Source organism: Pongo pygmaeus, chromosome 12 (assembly GCF_028885625.2).
Source record: "Pongo pygmaeus isolate AG05252 chromosome 12, NHGRI_mPonPyg2-v2.0_pri, whole genome shotgun sequence".
Taxonomy (NCBI): domain Eukaryota; kingdom Metazoa; phylum Chordata; class Mammalia; order Primates; family Hominidae; genus Pongo; species Pongo pygmaeus.
In genome coordinates this window covers 100,394,530-100,418,580 of record NC_072385.2, presented here as the reverse complement: position 1 = coordinate 100,418,580, position 24,051 = coordinate 100,394,530, and the positions used below count along the sequence as shown (strand labels likewise).

The window sequence follows — 24,051 nt, the reverse complement described above, 5'->3', positions numbered from 1 at the left end:
CTCATCTCACAAGACCTCATTGCATTTTTTGGTGAGAATTAAGTTACAAGCAAGATTTAGCCGCATTTTAGTTATTGCTGGATTGTTTGGGAGGAGCCTGGCCTCCCAGAGTTTGTTGGGGAAAAATCTCAACACTGTGACCAATATGAAGAGCACCTAAATGATTCCTCCTCTTCCTCCTCCTCCATATCGTCATCATCATCATCATCACCACCACCACCACCACCACCATTATGATCAGCATCAAATCCACTCTGAAGTAAATGGAACAACAAAGGAGTAAGAGAATGTGACTTTATTTCAGGGAATTTGAGACCAGGTACTTCCAGAGCATTAGGACCGCGGACAGGATTTTTTTTTTTTTTTTGAGACGGAGTTTTGCTCATGTTGCCCAGGCTGAAGTGCAATGGCACGATCTTGGCTCACCACAACCTCTGCCTCCCTGGTTCAAGCAATTCTCCTGCCTCAGCCTCCTGAGTAGCTGGGATTACTGGCATGAGCCACCACTCCCGGCTAATTTTGTATTTTTAGTAGAGACAGGGTTTCTCCATGCTGGTCAGGCTGGTCTCGAACTCCTGACCTCAGGCGATCCACCCACCTCAACCTCTCAAAGTGCTGGGATTGCAGGCGTGAGCCACCGTGCCCAGCCAACAGGATTCTTCAGAATACAATACTGGTATTTTCGAGAGAAGAAAATATTGATCTTTAAAAAAATGATTTTCCCAAAGTTTACAATTTTAACTTCTGAGGCTCAAGTTTCCTAGTTCTGGGTCTTAACTTTGGGGCATTATTTAGAAAGTGAACACTCGAGTTGCCATAGTAGGTCATAATCCTTCAATGTGGCTGAATGTGTCCATCTGGAAGCCATCCAACTGCAGGTGTCTAGCATGTGCATATATCATTTCCCTGCTATGTTTGGCTGCAGCCAAATGCTAGGAAAATACCGCCTTGGTGGGACTTTGGAATTTCATGGTATTTATTACTAAAGCTTCTCTAAGATTCTCATTTCTTGTTCAACTTATGTCAGGTAGCTGTAAATATGTTGGTTTGGTTGCCAATATTCAATACCAGTAACCAAGAAAACATAAATAAAATGCAGTTAAGCCTTGTTACTTGTTACCAGAAAATGCAACCAGGCCTTGTGAGATGAGCTCTGAGCTGGTTATTGACTTCGGTTCAGTACTTGGTACCAATGATTCCCCGAGTTGCCAAGCTTGCCGTAATAGTGAAGGTTATTCATTTTCAGACAATAGGGCCAGTGATAGAATGCTTACCAGCCAAACACAGGGAATAACAAACCTTTGTTCTAGACAATGTCTAGAAACTGATCTAATGGGCAGGCCTTAACAACAGCTAAAATTTTTGTGGGTAGTAGAAAAACATAAATTTTTGGAGTTGGACTTGGCTTTGCAACTTAACTAGTAATATGTTACTGGACAAGTTATTTAACCTCTCTAGGCCTCAATTTCCTTATCCATGAAATGGAGATAATAAGACCTTAGCTTTCGGGGTGTTATAAGATTTAAAGATAATATAGGTAATTTTCCCAACATTATTTCTGTCACATTACATTGCCACCAACAAATGGTATTTTTAGATGCTGTTATTACTTCATTTTCTAAAATCCAGCACAATGTTGATTATTAATTCCCCATTAACTTAGTGAAATCTCTTTTCAGGATAAAACAGACAGACAACAAAAATTTTAAAATCTAGGAAAATCCTATTATCACATTAAATAAACACATCCAATGCAAGAAGGACAAAAAATTTATTTTAGAGTTGAAAATTACAGTATTAAGCATGGCTCCTTCCTACTGTCATTGTTAAATAACCTTTGGAGAATACTGCTTCACCACCCATAAATATGGGGGATTTTAGTCTTCATGTCATCAGTTGTGATCCATTTACAATGAATGAACTTTGCCATAAGCACCAGGCCCATTTCTTATATTCGTACTATCCCAGTAGGTTTGTGATGGAAACAAGTTTGACAGTGATGGCAGTATGACTTTGGTGGAGCACACTGGGAAGAACACCTGATTGAAGAAAATAAAATAGAAAGAGAAATTCAAAGAACAGAGGAGTGAACTTAAAAAGAATGAGAAGGAAAATTTAAACAGAAACAAGACCAATGCAGAAATAAACAAAGAATTTCAAATATAAAGAGTCAACTGAAGCCAGGCACAGTGGCTTACAGTGGCCCAGCACTTTAGGAGGCCAAGGCAGGCAGATCACTTGAGGTCAGGAGTTCAGGACCATCCTGGCCAACATGGTGAAACCCCATCTCTACTAAAAATACAAAAATTAGCTGGGCATGATGGCCCGTGCCTGTAATCCCAGCTACTAGGAAGGCTGAGGTAGGAGAATTGCTTGAAACTGGGGGGCAGAGGTTGAAGTGAGCCGAGATCACACCACTGCACTCCAGCCTGGGTGACAGAGCAAGACTCAGTTAATGAGAGCATTGGAGAGTGTGCGTGGTGGGGCAGAGATGCAGAAAGCCTAGTGGGGAAGGTGGGCATCATAAGAAAGGTGGCTCAGGTGGTAGTTACCAGAATGTAATATATTGGATCAAGTCAAAGGATGGGAGAGAAATGATTTTCTTGAGACGGAGCCTCTCTCTGTTGCCCAGGCAGGAGTGCAGTGGCAGGATCTCGACTCCCTGCAACCTCCGCCTCTCAGGTTCAGGCAATTCTCCTGCCTCAGCCCCCCAAGCAGCTGGGATTACAGGCATGTGCCACCATGCCTGGCTACCTTTTGTATTTTTATTAGAGATGGGGTTTCACCATGTTGGCCAGGCTGGTCTCGAACCCCTGACCTCAAGTGATCCACCTGCCACAGCCTCCCAAAGTGCTGGGATTACAGGCGTGAGCCACTGTGCCTGGCCCATATCTGGATTTCTAAAAGATTCTTCCAGCTGCAGAATGGAGAATAGATTGCAGTAAAGACCTATACTGAGGATGGGGAAAACAGTAATTGGTTAAAATCATTCAGGCAAGAGATGATGGTTGTCTAAACCAGCATGTGTCCATGGAGAAGGGAAAGAAGTGGTTGGTTGCAGAATTTCTTTTGAAAATAGATTCGGAAAGATTTACTGATCCATTGACTATGGGGAAAGATCAGAATCAAGGATAATTCCAAGATTGCTAGCTAGATATTTGGTTGGCTGATGGTGCCATTCCCCTGCGATTGAGAAATTGAGAGAGGAGGGGAGGAGAAGCAAGTTTGTGGGAGGAAAATGATGAGTTCACTTTGGCTGTATTGATTTAGAGATGCCTGAGACTCCAAGGAGAAATTTTGTTTGAAATGATTTCCCTTGATCATATCAAGGGGAAATTTTGAGTTAACTTCTAGATATCCATTACAGACTTCTGAGTTAAGACCTGGGCATCTTTAAGTGCTAAGAATTAGCAGGAAAAAAATACTGGAGGAAGAGGCAGAAGAGTGAGAAGTTAATTCTCGTAACATGGTCCCTGGGAGTACAAGAGTAAGGGATCCATGCACGGGTGGAGGGAATGACCTTGGATAAAACAGAGGGCCACTTCTTTCAATGCAATAGCAGGAGAGACCCCCAAAAAAGGCATCCATGTAGGTAAATTTCTCATTTTTATGGAAGGAAATCAAGGAAGTTTCTGTCTGGCAACTTCCATTTACACTAAAAAGGAGACACGGTCATCTGCCAGAAGGTATGATGGATACAGTTCTGAGGTTTATCAAGAGGAGAAAATGTGCAAAAGTCATTGTGAACAGAGAAGAAAGGAACCAGAATTATCAGGATTATTTCTGTCAAGAGTAGAAGGCTGATGTTTCTCTCCTCCTGGAGGTATTTGTTTGTTTTTTATTGTTGTTGTTGTTGTTGTTGTTGTTTTTGAGAGGAAGTTTAGTGTTCCTTGCTTTTTGGGCTATTGTATCCCCTACCCATGTCATGTTTCTAAAATTATTTCAGATAACTTCTGGAACAATGTATATGGCAAATCTCCTCTGCATTCAAGAAGCAATTCTGAGTTTCTATTGTTATGGTCTAGTTACACTTTCCATAAGTCTGAGCCTCACAACTAAAGCAAGGCTGGCATTTGTTAGGTGGTGTCCTCACTAGGGCACGGATCCTAGCTCCCATTTCACCTAGTCTTGCTTGATATGGTGAAGAGGACGTTAAGATACTATTGGAAATGAAATAATAAGAAAATCAGGCAGGGTGTGGTGGCTCATGCGTGTAATCCCAGCACTTTGGGAGGCCGAGGTGGGTGGATCACTTGAGGTCAGAAGTTTGAGACCAGCCTGGCCAACATGGGGAAATGTCTGCTTCTACTAAAAAAACAAAAATTAGCCAGGTGTGGTGGCACATGCTTGTAATCCCAGCTACTTGGGAGGCTGAGGTGGGAGACTCACTTGAACCTGGGAGGCGGAGGTTGCAGTGAGCTGAGATCACGCCACTGCACTCCAGCCTGGGTAACAGAGCAAGACCATCTCAAAAAAAAAAAAAAAAAAATCCAAGTATGATCATGCCATTCTCCTTTCAAACAATGGCTTCCCATTGCCCTTTGGATAAAGTATATACTCCTTACTAAAGCTTACAATACTGTCATGAGCTACTTCCACTGACGTTTTAGTCTCATCTCTTGCCATAACACTTTAGTCATTCTGAATGTCTTTTTGATTTCTCATAATTGCCATCTTCTTTACCAAGCTAAAAGTCCTCAGGCGTCTAGACTAAATTAGTGCCCCTCCCTACCTGCTCTGTGCTCCATAAGATATTTTATTGTCATTTTTCCTTTAATTCTTTGCTAGACTATAAAGGCAAGGATTGTATCTGTCTTGCTTATCCATTTATCCTTTCCTTCCCCAACACCAACCCCTTCTACCAGCCACTCTAGTATTCTGTTCAGTGTCTGGTGTCTAATAGATCCTCAGTAAGTATTTATCAAATAAATTAATTATCTTTCAGAGTTTTTATTATTTCATTTACTAAACTCAATCTTAATTCTCCTATGGAGTATCAGGTAATATAATCACAGCACTTTTTAAAAAAATCTCATGTCTGTGGTGATAAAGGGAAATTAAGTTTGCATATTTCCAGAACAATGAATGCTGACATCTTTGGCATTAATCTTTAAGACTTCAAGGTTTGTAACAATTACCCCTTGTATTCACGAAGCATTAGTCATTTAGAGAAACCTCTTTGTCTCCATATGGAGGTCATATGAATGTAAAGATATTTATGTAGTTATTTATGCATAAAGATAATAACTGCCGTTAGCAGGGAAGGATCTTCAAGAAATTCTTTTATCTTGGAATAGAGATAATGTGATAGACAAGACAATCGTTGAAAATTCTAATATGGCCAACATCATTTCAAAACGATTTGTTGAATACTTACTAGTTACAATATTTCACCTTATAAATCCTACAATTCTAGAGCCAAGAGAAAGCTTCCCTGTCATTTTGGCATACTTCCTAGACACCGTCTGGGGATTTAGTCTACAATATCTCTGGCAGTCATGACCTAACTTTGGCTTGAGAACCTTTGGGAATTGGAGTCCCTTGCTGGTGAGGCTGCCTGGTCCACTAATAGGTGCTCCAGTATCACCGTATTTTTTCTTCGAATACCTTTTCTCTTCTCTAAATGAACACCTCTCTCCCTTTTGCGTCTACAGATTGGTCCTCTGCTTCAGGCCTCAACTTAAAAGACTTTTAATATGGGAGGGGAAGAAGTAGTGCAGGTAAAAGGAGACCCTTTCCCTGAGCACTCAGCGTTCTGCAGGCTCCGTGGTGGATTCACTTTACGTGACCTCACTAACTCCTTAAACAGTCTAGTAAAGTACACAGCATTATGACATTTTACTCAGAGATAAGTCAGACTTTCTCCATTCGGTTACCTAATGTTGAAACCCAGTTTTTTTTAATGGAGAGGTTCTGAGTCAAGAGCCTGGTATGCTCATTCATATCTGTTAATGAAGAATTACATGGAATTGGCTACCTTTTATTATTTCTAAAATTGGGAGCACAGTTCTTATTGTCCTCGGCAACCTCAGAAGGATGTTTTTTGACAATAGAGGCTTCACAAGTCATGTTATTAATGAACGTCCTTTTGCTACAGGAACATATCGTAGCCTTTGAAATCACACCCAACAAAACTCTATTGCCCTTTAAAAATAACACTTTTCTTTTAGAAATAATTCAAACCCTGGGAGAAATTTGGCTTATTGTGTCCCTTTCAGACTGGGGAGAAAATGTCTATGCTGGAGAGCAATAATTTTCATGGCCGCCGGAGAGTACCTATCAACACTACAGCAAGTCCTAAACAAACAGCAAGTTCTTAAGTCCCCATTGGGAGACTAAACAACCTGCTCTAAAATAACATCGACATTCATGTTGAGACAATCAGTAGTGATTTAGGGTCAGAGTTTAGTGATCACAACCACAGACTGTTTTAAGGATTTACTAACATTTCAAAGTCAATGTTTGGAAATTCTTAATGAGTAATCCACTGATATAAGTATATTTGCATGAAATAATAGTTTATACTATGTGTATAGAACTTGGTTTTGTTGCATATGTGGGTTTTTAATAGGCTGCAAAGAGCTGACTTGATTTTTAAAAAAATTGTGTTACCAAATAACTGTTTTGAATATTTGCCCTTGTTAATTAATGTTGTGGGTGAAGTTTAGACAAAATCTCAAATACCACCTATAACTCAAAGTTTTTGAAAATGCTTTAACAGAATGTGGATTCTTTGGGGTTATCATGATCTAATTCTATATGGGGGTTTCTTTCTGTTCTTTTGTCAGGTTCTCCAAAGTACTTACTATTCAAGTTGAATAAACCAGTTCTACAGACTGCTTCTTCTGTGCATTTCCCAATGATGCTAACTGCCCTTAAAATTCTTTCAGATTTGGAACTCTATCTGTATGGAAACAACAGGTAAGTATTTCTTTAAATTGTCATAAATTATGTAAGAATTCTAATAAAAGTTAAATATGCCTAGAGAAACTAAAGGAAACGGGCTATGATGTTAATAGGGGTTATCTTTGGATGATGAAATTAGGGATAACTTTTTCCTTAATGTCCTATTTTAAATAATAAGTGTATATTGCTTTTGTAATAAAGAAGCCTTATTTTGAAAAAGGCAGTCATAGACACAATAATGTCCACCCATAGGAAATGAGATCTCAGGTAAATGTGCAGGTGACAGAAGGTGGAGCAGAGACTCAGACACATCTACTGATTGCAGGAACAGATTGTAACCTGATAGCCCGGCCCACCTGGCCCATCGTGTGCCAGTTTCTTTGCAGATCAGAAATATAACCCTAAACATGGTGATGAGTTTTTGGTTCCAGATTATCTCTAACCCCTTATGGGGATGTGGAAACCTTCCCCAGACAGCTCAGCTGAATAATTTTGGTTTTGAATTGAGAAATCAGTTTAGTCTAGGCCTATTTGTTCTAAGTAATATGTCTACTGTTCAGTGAGTAACAGGCTAAAAAAAAAAATGTCTGTATACACATGAAGGTAATCAAACTTGTTAATTGTTCAATCTTGACTTTTAAGGGTACTGATAGAGTTTACATAAGAGGAATCAGAGAAGTTCTGCCCCAGAATGTCTTGGAAAAGGCAAGTTCTAATGATGAATATAGGCAGATTCTATTAAGTTTAGAAAACTGGCAGAAATTTTTGTCCCAGTGATGTTTACTTAAAGCTCATTTAGTAAACAAACTTCAAAAAGTCTCTTAAAAATGTATGGTATCTATACACACTCACATAAATATACTCATATTCAATGACAAACCTCTGACAAGTTTCATGATATTCATTTCCTCACCCATTAATCCACTCGTTTTTTAATTTAGTGAATAATTTTTGAGTATCTTTTATGTGAGAAGCAAAACATTAGGTGTTAAGGAGTATACCAGAGAACAAACACAAAAATCTCTACAATCTTGGAGCTTATGTTTATGGCACTATAGAGATTTAAAAACAAATAAACAAGTAAAATATATAGTTTGTCAGATGGTGTTAAGTGTTATGAAGAAAAATAAATCCAGGAAGGGCGGTAGGACATGCCAAGTGAGAGGTGGGTGAGAGCTGAGAGGTCCGTTGTTTTAAATAGGTCAGGAAAGGCCTTACAGATAAGGTAACTTTGTTAAAAGATATAAAAAAGTTAGTTCCAGATGACTTTAATAATCTGCTTTCACAAATCATTTGAGCAGCAGAATTGGGAAAGCGTTTGATCCAGCGTTTCTGCTGTTTTTATTGAACACTTGAAATAACCCTTTATTTTATGTTCTAAGAGTGGTACCTTCAGCACAAGAATCTGGTTCTTTCACAGAATGAATAGAGGGCAAACATTTTTTCCCCAGAGTTATGTGCCTGGTGAACAGACTCATTCCAATGTCACTCCCGTGGTCTCACTGAACTAATACAACCATACATATGGACATTAGGTATTTTTTCCTATTCATTCACGTGTTTGTTTTCTGAAGTTGACTATGAGCCTGTTGAAGGTAAGAATGGGACAATGATTTGTTCATCTTGGCAGCCTCAATGCCTAACCAAGTTCCTGGCATAGGTCAGGTGCTCAATGATTGCCAGTTGAATAAATAAAGTTCAAGAGTAAAATAGACATTGACTTTAAACAGCTCACGAGGTGAATCCTCAATGGCTGCATTTACCTACTAAAATGTCTAAAGTGGATAAATGTCTTACATCATGACAGCCTCCCTTCTGCTCCAAGTCCTGTGGGGACCTGGCATCAAGGACCTGCTCTGTAAAGTAAAGTGATGATGTCTATCCAGCAGCGATGCTTTTGAGTATAAGCAACTATAAGAGGCTATTGCCAATCACATTTTCCCCATGAGAGTGCTGGCAAACGGGATAGCTGTCACCCCACATTTTCCTTCTGCCTCTGTAACAGATAATCTGTCTTACATCTTCTTTCTGAGATGATGTGGAGGAGTGATACCCTTTACACTAGATTAGCAGGCAAAACTATGATGGTTTGTGATATCCATGCTTGTAGAAGTAATAAGAAGAAAGTGAACATAGAAGCTTTATTTTATAGTGAAGTCCTGATTCTAGGCCTTAATAATTGTATGGTTTTGGGTAAGTTGCTAAATCACTGTGAATCCCATCACCTCATCTGTAAACTGGGAATAATAATTACTACCTTACAGCATTGTTGTGAAGGTCAAGTTCAACAATATACGCAAAGCATTTGGAATGGTGCATAGTACATAATGTGGGTGTTCAATAATTAACAGTAGTATTTTTACCACTGCAAAGAATAATCTTACTCTCAGTTAGGCAAGTAGAATCTGTTGTAGTTGTTGAATATTTATATAATCATTGAGGATGTTTATAAATATATTTGCTTCTAAAAATTTTTTCCTTACGTATTCTTTTATTAATATTAAACCAAGTAACATTTATAATATTCTTGAATATCTTATCACTTAAGAACATGAGGAAAGGTGGCCAGGCACAGTGGCTCACACCTGTAGTCCTAGCATTTTGAAAGGCTGAGGTAGGTAGATCGCTTGAACTCAGGAATTCGAGACCAGCCTGGGCAACATGGCAAAACCCCATCTCTACAAAAAAAAAAACAACAAAAAAAAACCCAAAAAATAGCCAGGAGTAGTGGTGGTGTGTGCCTGTAGTCTCAGCTACTTGGGGGTCAGAAGTGGGAGAATTGCTTGAACCCGGGAGGTCGAGGCTGCTGTGAGCCAAGATCGCACTACTGCACTCCTGCACTCCAGCCTGGGTGACAAAGTGAGACTCTGTCTCAAAAACAAAAACAAAAACAAACAAACAAACAAAAGGATATAAGGAAAGTATAAAACATGGCATTAAAAAATTTCAGCTGTGAAGTGGGATGGTATACAACAGGGAACATTTCCATGGTCTCCAAGCACCATCCATCCCCGGGAACAGCTTAGCAGGTATTCTGGCATCATAAAAGGTTGATGTAATCTCAGTCACTATGATACTTTTCTTGTACAAAGATACAGTCTATGTAAGTTATTATCTTTTCAGGTAGGAAAGTGATGCTGTAATGGGGTCTGAACTCTAGTCTAATAACTTTCTCTCTCTTTTTTTTTTAGAGTTTTCTTGAAGTACAACTAAGGACAGGACACCACTAGGCACTAACATCGCTGACTTGCATGATTATGGAGATGGTCTATCTGATGCTGAAAATGTCTCTAGTTTTTTGACAACGGCTAAATAACCATGGGATCAAGTGGCCTTGGGAAAGCAGCAACATTAGATGAACTACTGCGCACTTGCATTGAGATGTTTGGTACGAGCCTTTTCTCCTTTCATCTCTTTTGGATCTCTCGATGCTCTCACTTTCCTCTATTCAGAGGCAAGTTGCTTGTGGAACAGAGATCAGTCTCTGTACCTTGGTATTTAAAGCCTTTTGGATGGACCCGGGTCTGTCTCTCCAGTTTCACTGCCCTCCATATTTCTTTCCCTTTACTTCCCATAGCTCATACCCCAGTCAAACTGTCTACTTAATGTTTCTGGAACATTCTCTGCACCTTTCTACCACCATCTATTGGCCATATTCCCTTCACTGAAATTCTGCTTCAGGGCCCTCTCAGATGTTCATAGTACCATTCCTAGTCTCCTTGGTCGGGAATGCTGCTTGCCTCTTCCCCCATCCCACATCCCATTGTAATTCCTTATAGCACATGGCATATGCCTCTGTAATTGTTTCTTGGTCTTTTGACTCAGACGAATGTGAGTAGCACAATTTACTACATTCTACATTCATACATGTCATATCTGCTACTAGATTATACACTTTTCAGCTGTATGCTCCTTGTGTTGTTGTTTTTGTATCCACCTCAGCATTTTGGGTTATCCCTTGCACAACGAAAGTCAACCCACATGGGAGTAGTTATTTATTAAATTGATTACTATAGAAACCAGAGTTAAACCAGCACAGGGTTGCCAGATAAAATACAGGATGACCAGTTACATTTGAATTTCTGACAAACATTTTTAGTGTAAGTATGACCTAAATAATGCCTGGGACATACTTACAGTACAGAAATTAATCATTGTTTCTCTTAAATTCAAATTTAACTGATTGTCCTGAATTTTATTTATTAAAACTGTCAACTGTAGACCAGAGGAAGGGTAAGACCCACCCACCTTTACTTGCAAGGAAATACTAGCCGAAGTAGGAGGTAAAAGATCACTGGTCGGCCAGGTGCAGTGGCTCACGCCTGTAATCCCAGCACTTTGGGAGGCTGAGGTGGGCGGATCATGAGGTCAGGAGTTCAAGACCAGCCTGTCCAATATGGTGAAACCCCATCTCTACTAAAAATAGAAAAATTTGCCGGGTGTGGTGGCAGGCGCCTGTAGTCCCAGCTACTCAGGAGGCTGAGGCAGGAAAATGCTTGAACCCGGGAGGTGGAGGTTGCAGTGAGCCGAGATCATGCCACTGCACTCCAGCCTGGGTGACAGAGCGAGACTCCATCTTAAAAAATAAATAAATAAAAGATAATTTGTCTATGAAAAATTTTTGACATATGACACTACTGCTTCTCCACTGATGTTAGAAAAAGCAAAGAATAGCACTATTATCTCCTCACTTCTTGTTTTATTTTTCTAACAGATGACAATGGAGAGCTGGATAATAGTTACTTGCCAAGAATAGTTCTACTGATGCACCGATGGTATTTATCTTCCACTGAATTGGCAGAAAAACTTCTCTGCATATATCTTTTCAACTACTGTGTAATTTTTACAATCATAAATCAAGCTCTGTATTTAGATAGAGTGTCTATCCAAAGCCAGTAAATTAAGATGAATAAACAGTCTTTGGTTATCCAGCTGTTTTGTGAATATATGTAGATGTCTAGACGAAATACATCTGGATGATAGACCAGATAGTTGACTCTCCATCTGGATGTTTTGGCTGTACTTGAAAATAATCACTAAGATGTAAAATGAAGCAGGAACTGTAGGCTGGATGTTTCTAACTTGTCTTAAACATTTCTGTTATTAGAACAATGAGAGAATATTTAACAATGATTCAAGACCAAATTTGTTTCTTCTGGGATGACAAAATGGTGGGCACAGAGGATGCAGCTTAATCATATGGAAATACAGCCAAAATAATATGCTCTCACTTGAGCACAAACATCAATTTAGTTTTCACATCTCCCCTTGCTGCCAAGACACAATGAACATTCTAGCAGACTTATTATAATTTGTTGACTGATACTAATTTTAGATTTTCTTCTGAAATGAAAACAGAAAAATCCCACATGGTTAGAAACACCATTCCATAATGAAGGCTTTTAGCAGTCTACCAGTTCTCTACATAATGCAGTCCAGAAAAGTGGTTGAAAGCCAAATGCCTGAAAATGCAGTCTCCCATTTGTAAAAGGTTCTATTCTCTGAGAGCCAATGCTTATTATACAATCTCTAATGTCCGTGCCTGCAGTTCTGCCTTCTTCAAGCCCATGAGGCTCTGGAGATGAGTGAGAACCCCTACAGGGAGGGGGAGCCTTAGAGAGAGAGGCGCAGCCTTAGAGGGAGAGGCACCATCGAGTGTTATTAGGGCCTGCCAAGGCCTCTGGAGCCAGTAGGGTGTCCGCCTGTTCAGTTCAGGCTTCCTCCACTTTCTACTTCTGCTCTTCATCCTCCTCACAACCTCAGAGCAGAAAAAGATATTAGAGAGTCTATAAGGTCCGTGGAAGTGAGCAAGATCCTAGCTCCCAGTGGTCCAAGGGTCATATGAGTCCACTGTTGAAGTTTAGAACATAGGTAAGGATGGAAGGCATTGACTCAGTCTGGCCATATTCCTGACAATCTAGACATTGTCCAAAGAATGTACCCACCAACAGCATTCTCACCCTTAGCATGGCCACCAATGCATGAGACACAAATAAAAAGGGATATTTAGGCATAGTAACGTTTAATGTGGAAAGTTGAAGACTGCCTGTGAATCGACATTTCTATAAACTTTCCTCCCTTTGGATTCCTTGATCATGCTATATCCACAGTGCCTGGCATATACACAAGCTCAATAAATATTTATTAAAAAGAATATGAATAAATACAAGTAAATAATACAACTTAAGTATTAATACACCTGAAAATGACATTTTCAAATATTAAAGAAGAAATTAGAGTACCCATACAGTTACACATAGCATAACGATGGGGATACATTCTGAGAAATTCATCATTCGATGATTTCATTATTGTGCAAACATCATGGAGTGTACTCACACAAACCTAGATGCTGTAGCCTACTACACATCTAGGCTATATGATACAGCCTATTGGTCCTGGACTACAAACCTGTACAGCATGTTGCTGTACTGAATTCTATAGGCAATTGTAACACAATGGTGGGTATTTGTGTATCTAAACATAGAAAAGGTGCAGTAAAAATATGGTATAAAAGATAAAAAGTGGTACACCTGTATAGGATGCTTATCATGAATGGAGCTTGCAAGACTGGAAGCCGCTCAGGGTGAGTCAGTGAGTGAGTGGAGAGTGATGTGAAGGCCTAGGACATTAATGTACAATATTGTAGACTTTATAGATACTATACACTTAGGCTACACCAAATTATAAAAATATTTTCCTTTCTTCAATAATAAATTAACCTTAGCTTACTGTAACTTTTATACTTTATAAACCTTTAAAAACTTTTTAATCCTTTTGTAATAACATCTTAAAACACAAATATATTGTACTGCTGTAAAAAATATTTTGTTTCTTAATATCTTTATTCTACAAACTTACTCTATTTAAATTTTTTTTTACTTTTTAAACTTTTTTTGTTAAAAGCAAAGACACAAACACACGCATTAGCCTAGGTTTAGGTTTACACAGACTCAGGATCATCAATATCACTGTCTTCCACCTCTACCTCTTGTTCCATTGGAAGGTCTGCAGGGGCAGTAACAGGCATGGAGCTGTCGTCTCCTATGATAACAATCCCTTCTTCTGGAATAGTTCCTGAAGAAACTGCTGAGGCTGTTTTACAGTTAACTTTTTAATTTATTTTTACATAAGTAAAAGGAGTACTCCAAAATTACAACAAAAAATAGTATAGTAAATACATAAACCAGTAACAGTCATTTATTCTCATTATAAAGTATCATATACTGTACATAACTGTATACACTAGACTTTTATATGACTCACACAACAGCAGGTTTGTTTACACCACCATCACTACAAACACATGAGTAATGCATTGGGTTACAACATTATGCTGGCTACCACGTCACCAGGCAATAGGAATTTTTCAATCCCACTATAATCTTATTGGACCACTGTCATATATGCAGTCCTTCATTGACTGAAACGTCGTTATGTGGTGCATAACTGTATAAGGCATTAATCCTAAATACAAAATCTTTTTGGTTAAAATAGTGTTTCTTGGCCAGGCACCGTGGCTCACGCCTGTAATCCCAGCACTTTGGGAGGCCGAGGTGGGCGGATCACGAGGTCAGGAGATCAAGACCATCCTGGCTAACACGGTGAAACCCCGCCTCTACTAAAAATACAAAAAATTAGCCAGGCATGGTGGTGGGTGCCTGTAATCCCAGCTACTTGGGAGGCTGAGGCAGGAGAATGGTGTGAACCCAGGAGGCAGAGCTTGCAGTGAGCTGAGATCGCGCCACTGCACTCCAGCCTGGGCAACAGAGCGAGGCTCCATCTCAAAAAAATATAGTGTTTCTCTGTACTATCAATTTTAATTATGTATAGTTGCCAGTCTATTTGTAATTACAATTGGCAGTTATTGATTAATAAGTGTGGAGGAAGGCAAAACTAATCCTGTAAGTGGCTTCTTCTTCAGACCAAAAAAATGCATTCCAGAGCTATAATAAATCAAGTTTCAATTGTTCAGCGTTGAAGTCATGAGAGGCCACTTCTCTCCGTATTTGAGTGTCTATATAACCCCAAATGTCCCCAGCATGGTCCTCTTATTAGGAATGGGTATACATTGAGGGCACAGCTGTGGGTGTGTGCAAAGGAAACAGGGTGCAAGGATTTTTTTCTTTAACTGGTTTACGTATCGAAATGCCACTGGAGAAAGCTGCAATGAATTTCGATTAAAGATCTGCTACTTCATGAGGTAAATATATTTACAAATTTAATTTCTTGTAGCTTCTGGTTCTGGCATGGTTGTAGTTTCTAGTTCTGGAATTGTGGACAATTTCCTTTTCCCCAAGCTGCAGACCTAGTTTGACAACAGACTCTACTCTGATACCCCTCCCGCCAACTTTGTTAAAATTGGCCCTCCTCTGTTGGGTGAGGTGGGGGGAACTTTATCTTTTGGACTAGAGATCAAGTAGTAGTAAACGTGATTACAGAATGAAACTAGCTCTTAGAAAGGGTGGATTTATTTTCTTCTACTCCCTCACGACACCCATTCCCATCTACTCACCATGAATTGAAGGAAGGGTTTCCTCTCAACTGAAAGAGAGGCTATGAGTGGGAGTGGTTTTAGATTGAAGGAGGGCAGAGAGAGGCTCCATGTGATGGATGGGGGTTTGGAGACAGGAGATGGCTAATTTGAAGTATGGTCCTTGATGGTCCTGTATTTGGTGTTAAATGTAGTCTGTAAAATGGTACAATCGTTTCCATAGATATCCAACTTGCAATCTTCCAGCTGCCAAAAATATTTGATGCCTTTCAGGTACTGGATTCTGAAGTTTCCTGCAGAGTTTAATTTGGATCTTGGTTTGATTCGTATGACTGAGGAATTTCGGGAAGTAGCTAGTCAACTAGGATATGAAAAACACGTCAGCCTCATCGACATATCCAGCATGTAAGAGTGGCACCAACGTCTTTCACACCCAATAAGTCCACCGCTTAGGGGAGGAAGTAGTGATCACCCCACTTGTTCTGAGTCCATCCCACTCCTGAATCCAGGTTTACTTCTGTGAGGAAAGCCTTGCTGCCGTGAGCGCAAGCCGTATGGGACACAACTCATCTCTACAAGCTTCAGTTTTTTTATTTGTAAAATGTGGACGATACCTTTCTCATGGGATTATTATGAACATCCAATAAGGACACAAGATAGCACATGAAAGGATCTGGCATGCAATAGATGCTCGGTATTAGTTACTGAGTCTGAATCTAGTTAATGTCTCTTACACCTTCACTGATTAAAGTGTGGTCTGCAGACCAGCAGCATTGGCGTCACCTGGGAGCTCATTAGGAATGCAGCCTCTGGGCCCCACCTTAAACCTGAATTGGAATCTGCACTTTAAAGATCCCCAAGTGATTCACATTCAAGCTTGAGAAGCTCTGTACCATGGTGCTGCTGAGGTTGGCCTCAGAACAACAACCTTATGGTGGTTGACCATAGATGTGCCAGGAGCTGGTTAGCTCAGTTATTAGGTAACTGGTGCAATTAGGCCACTTTCATATCAACTAGGTAACTTTGTACAGGGAAGACTATTTGATGATCCTAAATATGGCTATCCATCTTGCAAATGTATGTTCTTGTGTGTTACGTATTCATAGTCTACTCTGTTTTCCACTGTCGATTACTATTGAATACTTCTTCAATAGTAATCAATAGTGAATGATCCAGGAATTATAAGGGATGTTTGGTGAAAATACATATTATTCAGGATCATTCCTAATAAGTCAGAACCTCTGGCAGCGAGGCCCAGGCCTCTGTCTTTATAACCAGCTTTTCAGATAGTTCATGTTATACTAAAGTATGAGAACCACAGTTTCTAGTGGTTTCCATGTGCCTTAAATCACCATTTATATCCTGATAAACTCCCAAATTTATATACTAGCCCCGACCTTTCCTGTACGATCCAGACCTTGCCGGTCACAAAGACACTAAGTAAGAAATTCTGGATGGATCAGTGCAAAACCTACTCTGTCTGGAAAAACAACTCCAAGTTTATGTTCTATTGGCAATTGGTCAGTGGTTTTCTCTCAAATATGAAAGACAGGGCATGTATTTTGCACAAGTCCCTGGAAGCAAGCCAAGAGTTGCAGAGTCAGTAGGTTAATAACTTCCATTGAGTGAAATGGGCTTTCAACACATTGACCGGACTCACTCTTCTTTTATAGTCCTTCCTATGACTGGATGAGAAGAGTCACACAGAGGAAAAAAGTATCCAAGAAGGGAAAAGCCTGTCTGCTGTTTGACCATCTGGAGCCCATTGAATTGGCTGAGCACCTCACTTTTCTGGAGCATAAATCTTTTAGAAGGATCTCGGTAAGAAACTTGACATTTATTCTTCCAAGCATAACAACCACCATGCCAACTTTCCCAAGAGCTGCATTTTCATACTCTGACGTGTTGGCAGCTTCTATCACTGTGCTCTGCTGGAAAAGTGCCCTTAATTCACAGGAACAATCCCTTTTAACCAAAGATAAATATTATCCTGTCTTTATTTTATGGCTCAGGAGCTATATTTCTGTCGCTATTTTCAATGTCTCCTTTCATAGGATTAAAGCGTGATTTTTCTAAATAGTCAGTGGAGATTTAACCATTCAAGGTTGATTTAGCTCCATTGACTTCTCCCAAGTGAACATGTTTTGCTAGGCCCTTCGTTTTTGGGAAAAAATATTTAGTTAGGTTCAGATTTGTATAAATGGCTAATTATGGGTGTAGGTTGAAAATAGGAATTGTAGACTTTAAGGAGAATCTCAACATCAGGTTGTTTCTTTCCCAGAGATAGAGATCCTGAATTAAACTTTTCTTTCCTACTCATCTTGATGGAGCCTCATTCCTTCTCTAACTCCTCCTTTTCTTTCTCTGGCCTGTGATTTCTTAGCCTCCTGCTCTCTCTCCTCCCGTTATGATAACATTTTCCACATTGGTTCACAATCAGCCGGCCACTTTGCTTTGTCTAGCCAAGCTCTGGGGAAGTCGCTCCTCCTCCTTTTCCAAGGTGTCAGAGAATGAATTACATTATTGCTTGCAAAGAAGACTGTCTTGGTTAGAAGCATGAATTTCTGAAAGACTGATTCTTTCACTAAGTAATCCTACTTGGAGAGGACCTTAACCTTGGGAGGCCTCCCGCAGGCAGGCCATGGGAGGGAGTCCCCTGCACTGTTTATATGATAGAAAGCTCGTATGTATTTTTTGACATCCACGCTAACATTCTGAAAATGTGTTTGCCTTGCTAAAGAGCAGCCTTACTTCAATTGATTTTTTTTTCTTCTGTCTTCTTTTTCTTGAAACAACTTTACAACTGATGCGAACTTGAAATCATGATATTTACGTTCATTTCCTTGTCTTTATTGTATACCATTATATCTTTAACTTGCCTGATTGGAATCACCAGCAGTGTGTTAAAAATGGAGATTCTTGGCCGGGCGCGCATTTAATCCCAGCACTTTGGGAGGCCAAGGTGGGCGGATCATGAGGTCAAGAGATCGAGACCATCCTGGCCAAAATGGTGAAACCCCATCTCTACTAAAAATACTAAAACATTTAGCCAGGCGTAGCAGCTTGCACCTGTAGTCCCAGCTACTCAGGAGGGTGAGGCAGGAGAATCGCTTGAACCTGGGAGGCGGAGATTGCAGTGAGCCGAGATCGCGCCACTGCACTCCAGCCTGGCAATAGAGCGAGACTCGGTTAAAAAAAAAAAAAAAAAAAAAAGGAGGTTCTTAGGTTTTTCTTCTGAAGGTAGTGATCGTTTACACCTAGAGTGTTCCCAGGAACCAGCATTTTACCAAGTGCCACAGGTGGATCTTATCACCCAGTAAATTTTGAACTCATTGGAATACAACTTTGAATCTTGCCTCTTTCTCCTCCCACCAAAGCTGTGATGTGTAGTAGTGGGTGTCTGTGCGTGGGGTGAGTAGTGGGGTTTGAAAAGCAGCAAAATGACATTTTAAAGACACATGTATATTCAAACTTTTAGGATGCCATTGCAAATGTGAGATAAAAGAAACTGTGTTGTTATGAAACAATATCTCACCTTTTCTACGCAATATTCTAATTTTTGATTTTACAAAGGCTCCATTATAATTCAGAATCTCTGAATCTTCCTTTCCTAGTTCACTGATTACCAAAGCTATGTCATCCATGGCTGCCTAGAGAATAATCCAACCTTGGAAAGATCGATTGCTTTATTTAATGGAATCTCTAAGTGGGTCCAGTTGATGGTTCTTAGCAAACCAACCCCCCAGCAAAGGGCAGAAGTCATCACAAAGTTTATCAATGTTGCAAAGGTATGTCTGGTAATCAGACTGGGTTCTTGAGTTCTAGATGGTCATTCACTCTGTTGAGAAAAGTCATCATTGAGGAAATGTGGTGTTCACAGTATAACGGCATTGGACAACTAAACTACTCGCTGATGTCTAATGAACGAATCGTATTTTTGCCATGCAAGAAGACTGCTTTCAAAAAGCAATGGATAGAAGCATTTACTGTAGCTATTTTTCTGTGAAATAATAGATATATTTCTCTGATTCTATTTGTGCTTCATTTAAAATTGATGTAATTTTTCCCTTAGCTTCTTGTTATTAAAATTGTGCATAAATTTACTTGTAATTCAGAAAGTTTAGAATAATTTAAAAATCCTTAAAAAGCATTGATGCATTTTTATTGCAGAAGCTCCTTCAGCTCAAAAATTTTAACACCCTGATGGCAGTGGTGGGAGGCCTCAGTCATAGTTCCATTTCACGCCTCAAAGAGACCCATTCTCATCTTTCTTCAGAAGTTACAAAGGTACAGTAGATTTGATCCTAATCAAAAGTAAAAAAATGCATTTGTAAATTGTTCAGGTTTAGTATACGCCTAAGAAATGTCACTCAGAGTGGGAAAGTTTTCCTCTGAATCCAGTGATAGGTTATAAATGGGGACAAAGTAGAAAGGGAATAACCACACCAGCAGATTCCACCTGGAAAAACAGGTTGGAGGTGGTGGTAAGTGTCCCAGGAAGAATGCTTTGACATATCATTAGAATACTGTAGTGGTGGCCGGGCGCGGTGGCTCATGCCTGTAATCCCAGCACTTTGGGAGGCTGAGGCGGGCGGATCATGAGGCCAGGAGATCTATACCATCCTGGCTAACACGGTGAAACCCCGTCTCTACTAAAAATACAAAAAAAATTAGCCGGGTGTGGCGGCAGGCGCCTGTAGTCCCAGTTACTGGGGAGGCTGAGGCAGGAGAATGGCGTGAACCCGGGAGGCGGAGCTTGCAGTGAGCCGAGATCGCACCACTGCACTCCAGCCTGGGCGACAGAGCGAGACTCCGTCTCAAAAAAACAAACAAACAAACAAAAAAAACCCCAACATATTGTTGTGGTAAATATTCAACAGGTATCTATTTGGTCCTACTATGTGATAGGCACTGTGATACACATGGTAAATAAGACAGAAATAGTTCCTACCCTACCTCCTGAAATAAAGTCATTGAATGACTACTCTATTCATAACACGGTGTTGGGCACATCAGAAGATAGAAAAGGGAAGACATAGGACTTGTATAGAAATCCTCAGATTTATAACTGAATTGTCATGAAAATATATATATATATTTAAAAAGTGATCATTTTCCAAACTGAGCTTTTCTGCCATATTTATTTTCACGACATGATAGTTGTTTTTCTTCTTGAGCAAAAAGGAGCATTTCATCCTTATGAAAAGATTCTCACGTAAGAGTGCACTTTGCTACTTCAATAAGGACACTTTTAGCTGTGAGTTTAAAAGAAAAAGAAAAAAACTTCTACAGCAATTAAACAATAAGCAAATATATTGTCCATCAGGCGTGGTGGCTCACACCTGTAATCTCAGCACTTTGGGAGGTGGAGGTGGGAGGATTGCTTGAGGCCAAGAGTTTGACACCAGCCTGGGTAACATAGCTAGATCCTGTCTCTACAAAAAATAAATAAATAAATAAATAAATAAATAAATAAATAAATAAGCCAGGTGTGGCAGTGTGTGCCTGTAGTCCCAGCTATTTGGGAGGCTGAAGTGGAATGATCACTTGAGCCCAGGAGTTTGAAGCGGCAGTGAGCCAGGATCATACCACTGCACTCCACCCTGGGGGACATACCTGGAAGTCCAGAGACAGAGCAGGCACGGTCTGATCTGACCTCTGACTCAGGTGCTCTGCCTGCCTCTGAGTATCAGAGAGTTTTGTTTTTTTGTTTGTTTCGTCAAACTGTTTCTCTCCTAATTGGGCTGTCTGTAGCAACCAAAAAATTACGTTCCCTTGTTCATGAAAGTTGAAGATAGGGAAGACTTCTCACTTCAACTCTTCACCCATAGAATTAAAGACCTTTTGAGCCACCTCAGGTCTTAGGTCCATCCCTGGACCAATAACAGTTGCCAGAGTAATACAATATACTGATTGGCTTAACCCTGAGTTCCTGAACCAATCACAAACTAGAGGGATGCAATTACTCTGATGATAAATCAGAACCCATTCCTGGTTCTGGAAATGGAAACAGACTCTGTCTGAGTCACAAGGGCTGCTTTGGGAGACAGCAGACTAATCAAAATTGGGGTCTACTAGAAAGGTCTGGTTGCTGTGAAGCAACCAACGGTAACTTGTCCATATAAACAAGAGGAAGTAAGCCACAGAAGTACCGTTGTTTGACCTCAAACTCTGTACTCATTCCAAGTATAATGGAACTTATTAGGTAATAAGTATTTCATTTTCTTTTAGCTTTGTATCAAATCTCAAGTAAAAAGCAAAAACAAATTTTAAATGTTGTGAAGAATAAGAATCTGATAGAAGCTTATAGAGGCTTGGAGAACTACCAGTGTATCTTTTAAAATTATGTATTGGAACTTCTCTTACTTACAGAGAAAGAAACTGAGGCCCAAAAAAGTGAAGTGACTTGCTCAAGGTCACCCTTCTAGTTAGGCAGAATATAGAACCACAGCTATCTCACACCGCATTGCAACTTTCTCTACCCCATACTGTCCCAGATTAACCTCGAGTAATATCTGGAATGCAACTTTCTTGGAACTAAACAATTTTAATATTCAACATGCTTGAATTTGCGGACAGTAATATTTTCATAAATTTCCAAACACTTAAGTATACATGATGCCATTTAATATCCCAACATCCCTAGTAGGTAGGCAGACGTGTAGGCTATTTCCGTTTTATAGCAAAATGGAACAGGCTGCTCAATGCATAGCCAGGCCTAGCACGTTTTTCTAACTTTCTTTTTCCTGATTCATATTTCCCTGCAACACCGGTGCAAGTGATACTTTTCTCAGTAGCTAAGGAATTTCCTAGCCACACATTGCAGGGCCTGGGGGTGTGCAGAAGGGAAAGTTGTTTGAAAATTCTACTTTTCCATCTGTTCCCAGAACTGGAATGAAATGACAGAGTTGGTCTCCTCCAACGGCAATTACTGCAATTACCGCAAGGCCTTTGCCGACTGCGATGGCTTCAAAATCCCCATCCTTGGAGTACACTTGAAAGACTTGATAGCAGTCCATGTCATTTTCCCAGACTGGACAGAGGAGAATAAAGTGAACATTGTGAAAATGCACCAGCTCTCCGTTACCCTGAGTGAACTAGTCTCCCTGCAGAATGCCTCTCACCACTTAGAACCCAACATGGATTTGATCAACCTGCTCACGGTGAGTTCCAAGGAGCCAAGTTTGGGCTCAATAACTCTTCTGCACCTTTCTTTCCAGGAGACATAGGAAGATGTGTGCCAGCAATTCATTCTGGGGGAAAATTGGTTTCAGAGTCAATAGATGAGAGGAAATCTCATAGAACAAGGGAAAAGGAGCCCTGATTAATATTTTCCATAACCAGCAAATCTTGGGGCAAAGAAATCTACGTTTGTTCAGAGGGGCCCAGTCTCTGCCATATGACTCTACTTCTGGAGTTCTTAGAGAGGCTCCTCCAGACTCTACCTCAGCCCTCACTCTCCTTCACCACATTCATCCAACTCATCACATCCTTCTGTATGTCCTCCAGTCATCTGCTCCTCTTTATCCTCACTGCACTGCTTTGGCTGAAGCCTGGAGTAATGCAAGGACCTTATCTGTGATCCCCCTGTTCCCATTATGAACCTCCCAAACCTCCAGGATGTAGTTTAAAGTCTGGCATTTGAGGTTCTTGAAGACTCAGTCTCTGACCGTCAGCCCAGCCTTCTTTGCCATCACCCTATCCCACATTTTACCAGCCTTTGAGAAATATTGAACTTCTTGTACTTTCTACCCCATGAAATGCTGTCTTCTGCTTCCTGGCCTTTGGACTTGCTTGGAGAATCCCATCCCAACCCATCCATGTGGCAAGTTCAATTTCAAAAGCCTGTCTTTCTGGAGCATTCTCTCTCCCCCTCCAAAGCAGTCATGCATCTGTCACATGTCACCCTGGCACTTTATATTTTCCTTAACTATAGGAGGTATCACTCTTTATTTGATTTTTTTCTGTTTATCTGCCTTACATATCATATCCCTAGCACCTCTCACAGTTCCTGGCATATTTAGGAACTCAATAAATGAACTGCATGCTATATTTAGGAATGAAGTGGCTTAGACAAAAGAAGTTCACCTACCACTCATACTTTTTTGGCATCTGTGGCACACATGTTTAGCTGGTCTCCGCATCCTAGAACTTTTAGACACAACAGGTGTATAGAAGAGAACATTTCCCACTGGCTGCTTCTTTGTGGGAAGAAGAGGCATAACGAAATTCACTCGCTTTTCCTTAAACAAAAGTAGAGGTGCAACTTCCCTGTTTGGGTTTATAACACTGTAGCATCTGAAACTCAGCTGCAATACTGAATTAACTGTTTTCCTTGTATGGCTGTAGAAAATGAAACCAATAACTCCTCTTAATTTCTGAGAGCCTAAATCCCCTAGGTCTGCTGCATTGGAATAGGAGTGTGGTTTCTCGCCCTTCTCACAAACTGTTCTTAGACCATGTAATTGTTTACCAAAGAATAAACCCCTAAGTGTAGGCAATAATGCAGCTATACCCTTCAAATAAAGCAGAAGTGGCCAACAAACAGAAACACAGATCTCTTAAAGTTGAGTTTTTGTGACAAATAGTAAATATACAGACTTTCTCTACTGGGGGCAGGGAACACAACTCACAATAATCCAAGCACCTGC

The 24,051-nt window shown here is 40.2% G+C and overlaps 1 protein-coding gene across 2 annotated transcripts in view; it reads left to right on the top strand.

The window, feature by feature from the left end:
• The window catches only part of RASGRP3 (RAS guanyl releasing protein 3), a 129,692-nt gene that overhangs the window by 68,234 nt on the left and 37,407 nt on the right, over positions 1-24,051 (top strand). Inside the window, exons 2-10 of one of the 2 annotated variants that reach the window (XM_063648822.1) lie at positions 6,789-6,921; positions 10,098-10,294; positions 11,621-11,723; positions 15,047-15,109; positions 15,674-15,805; positions 17,074-17,221; positions 19,015-19,188; positions 19,571-19,687; positions 22,288-22,563. In XM_063648822.1, coding sequence (XP_063504892.1) covers positions 10,225-10,294; positions 11,621-11,723; positions 15,047-15,109; positions 15,674-15,805; positions 17,074-17,221; positions 19,015-19,188; positions 19,571-19,687; positions 22,288-22,563 — 1,083 coding nt within the window. In that variant the 5' untranslated portion in view covers positions 6,789-6,921; positions 10,098-10,224. Of the gene's footprint in view, positions 1-6,788; positions 6,922-10,097; positions 10,295-11,620; positions 15,110-15,673; positions 15,806-17,073; positions 17,222-19,014; positions 19,189-19,570; positions 19,688-22,287; positions 22,564-24,051 lie in introns of both variants that reach the window. The other variant, XM_054475214.2, reaches the window with a different exon arrangement.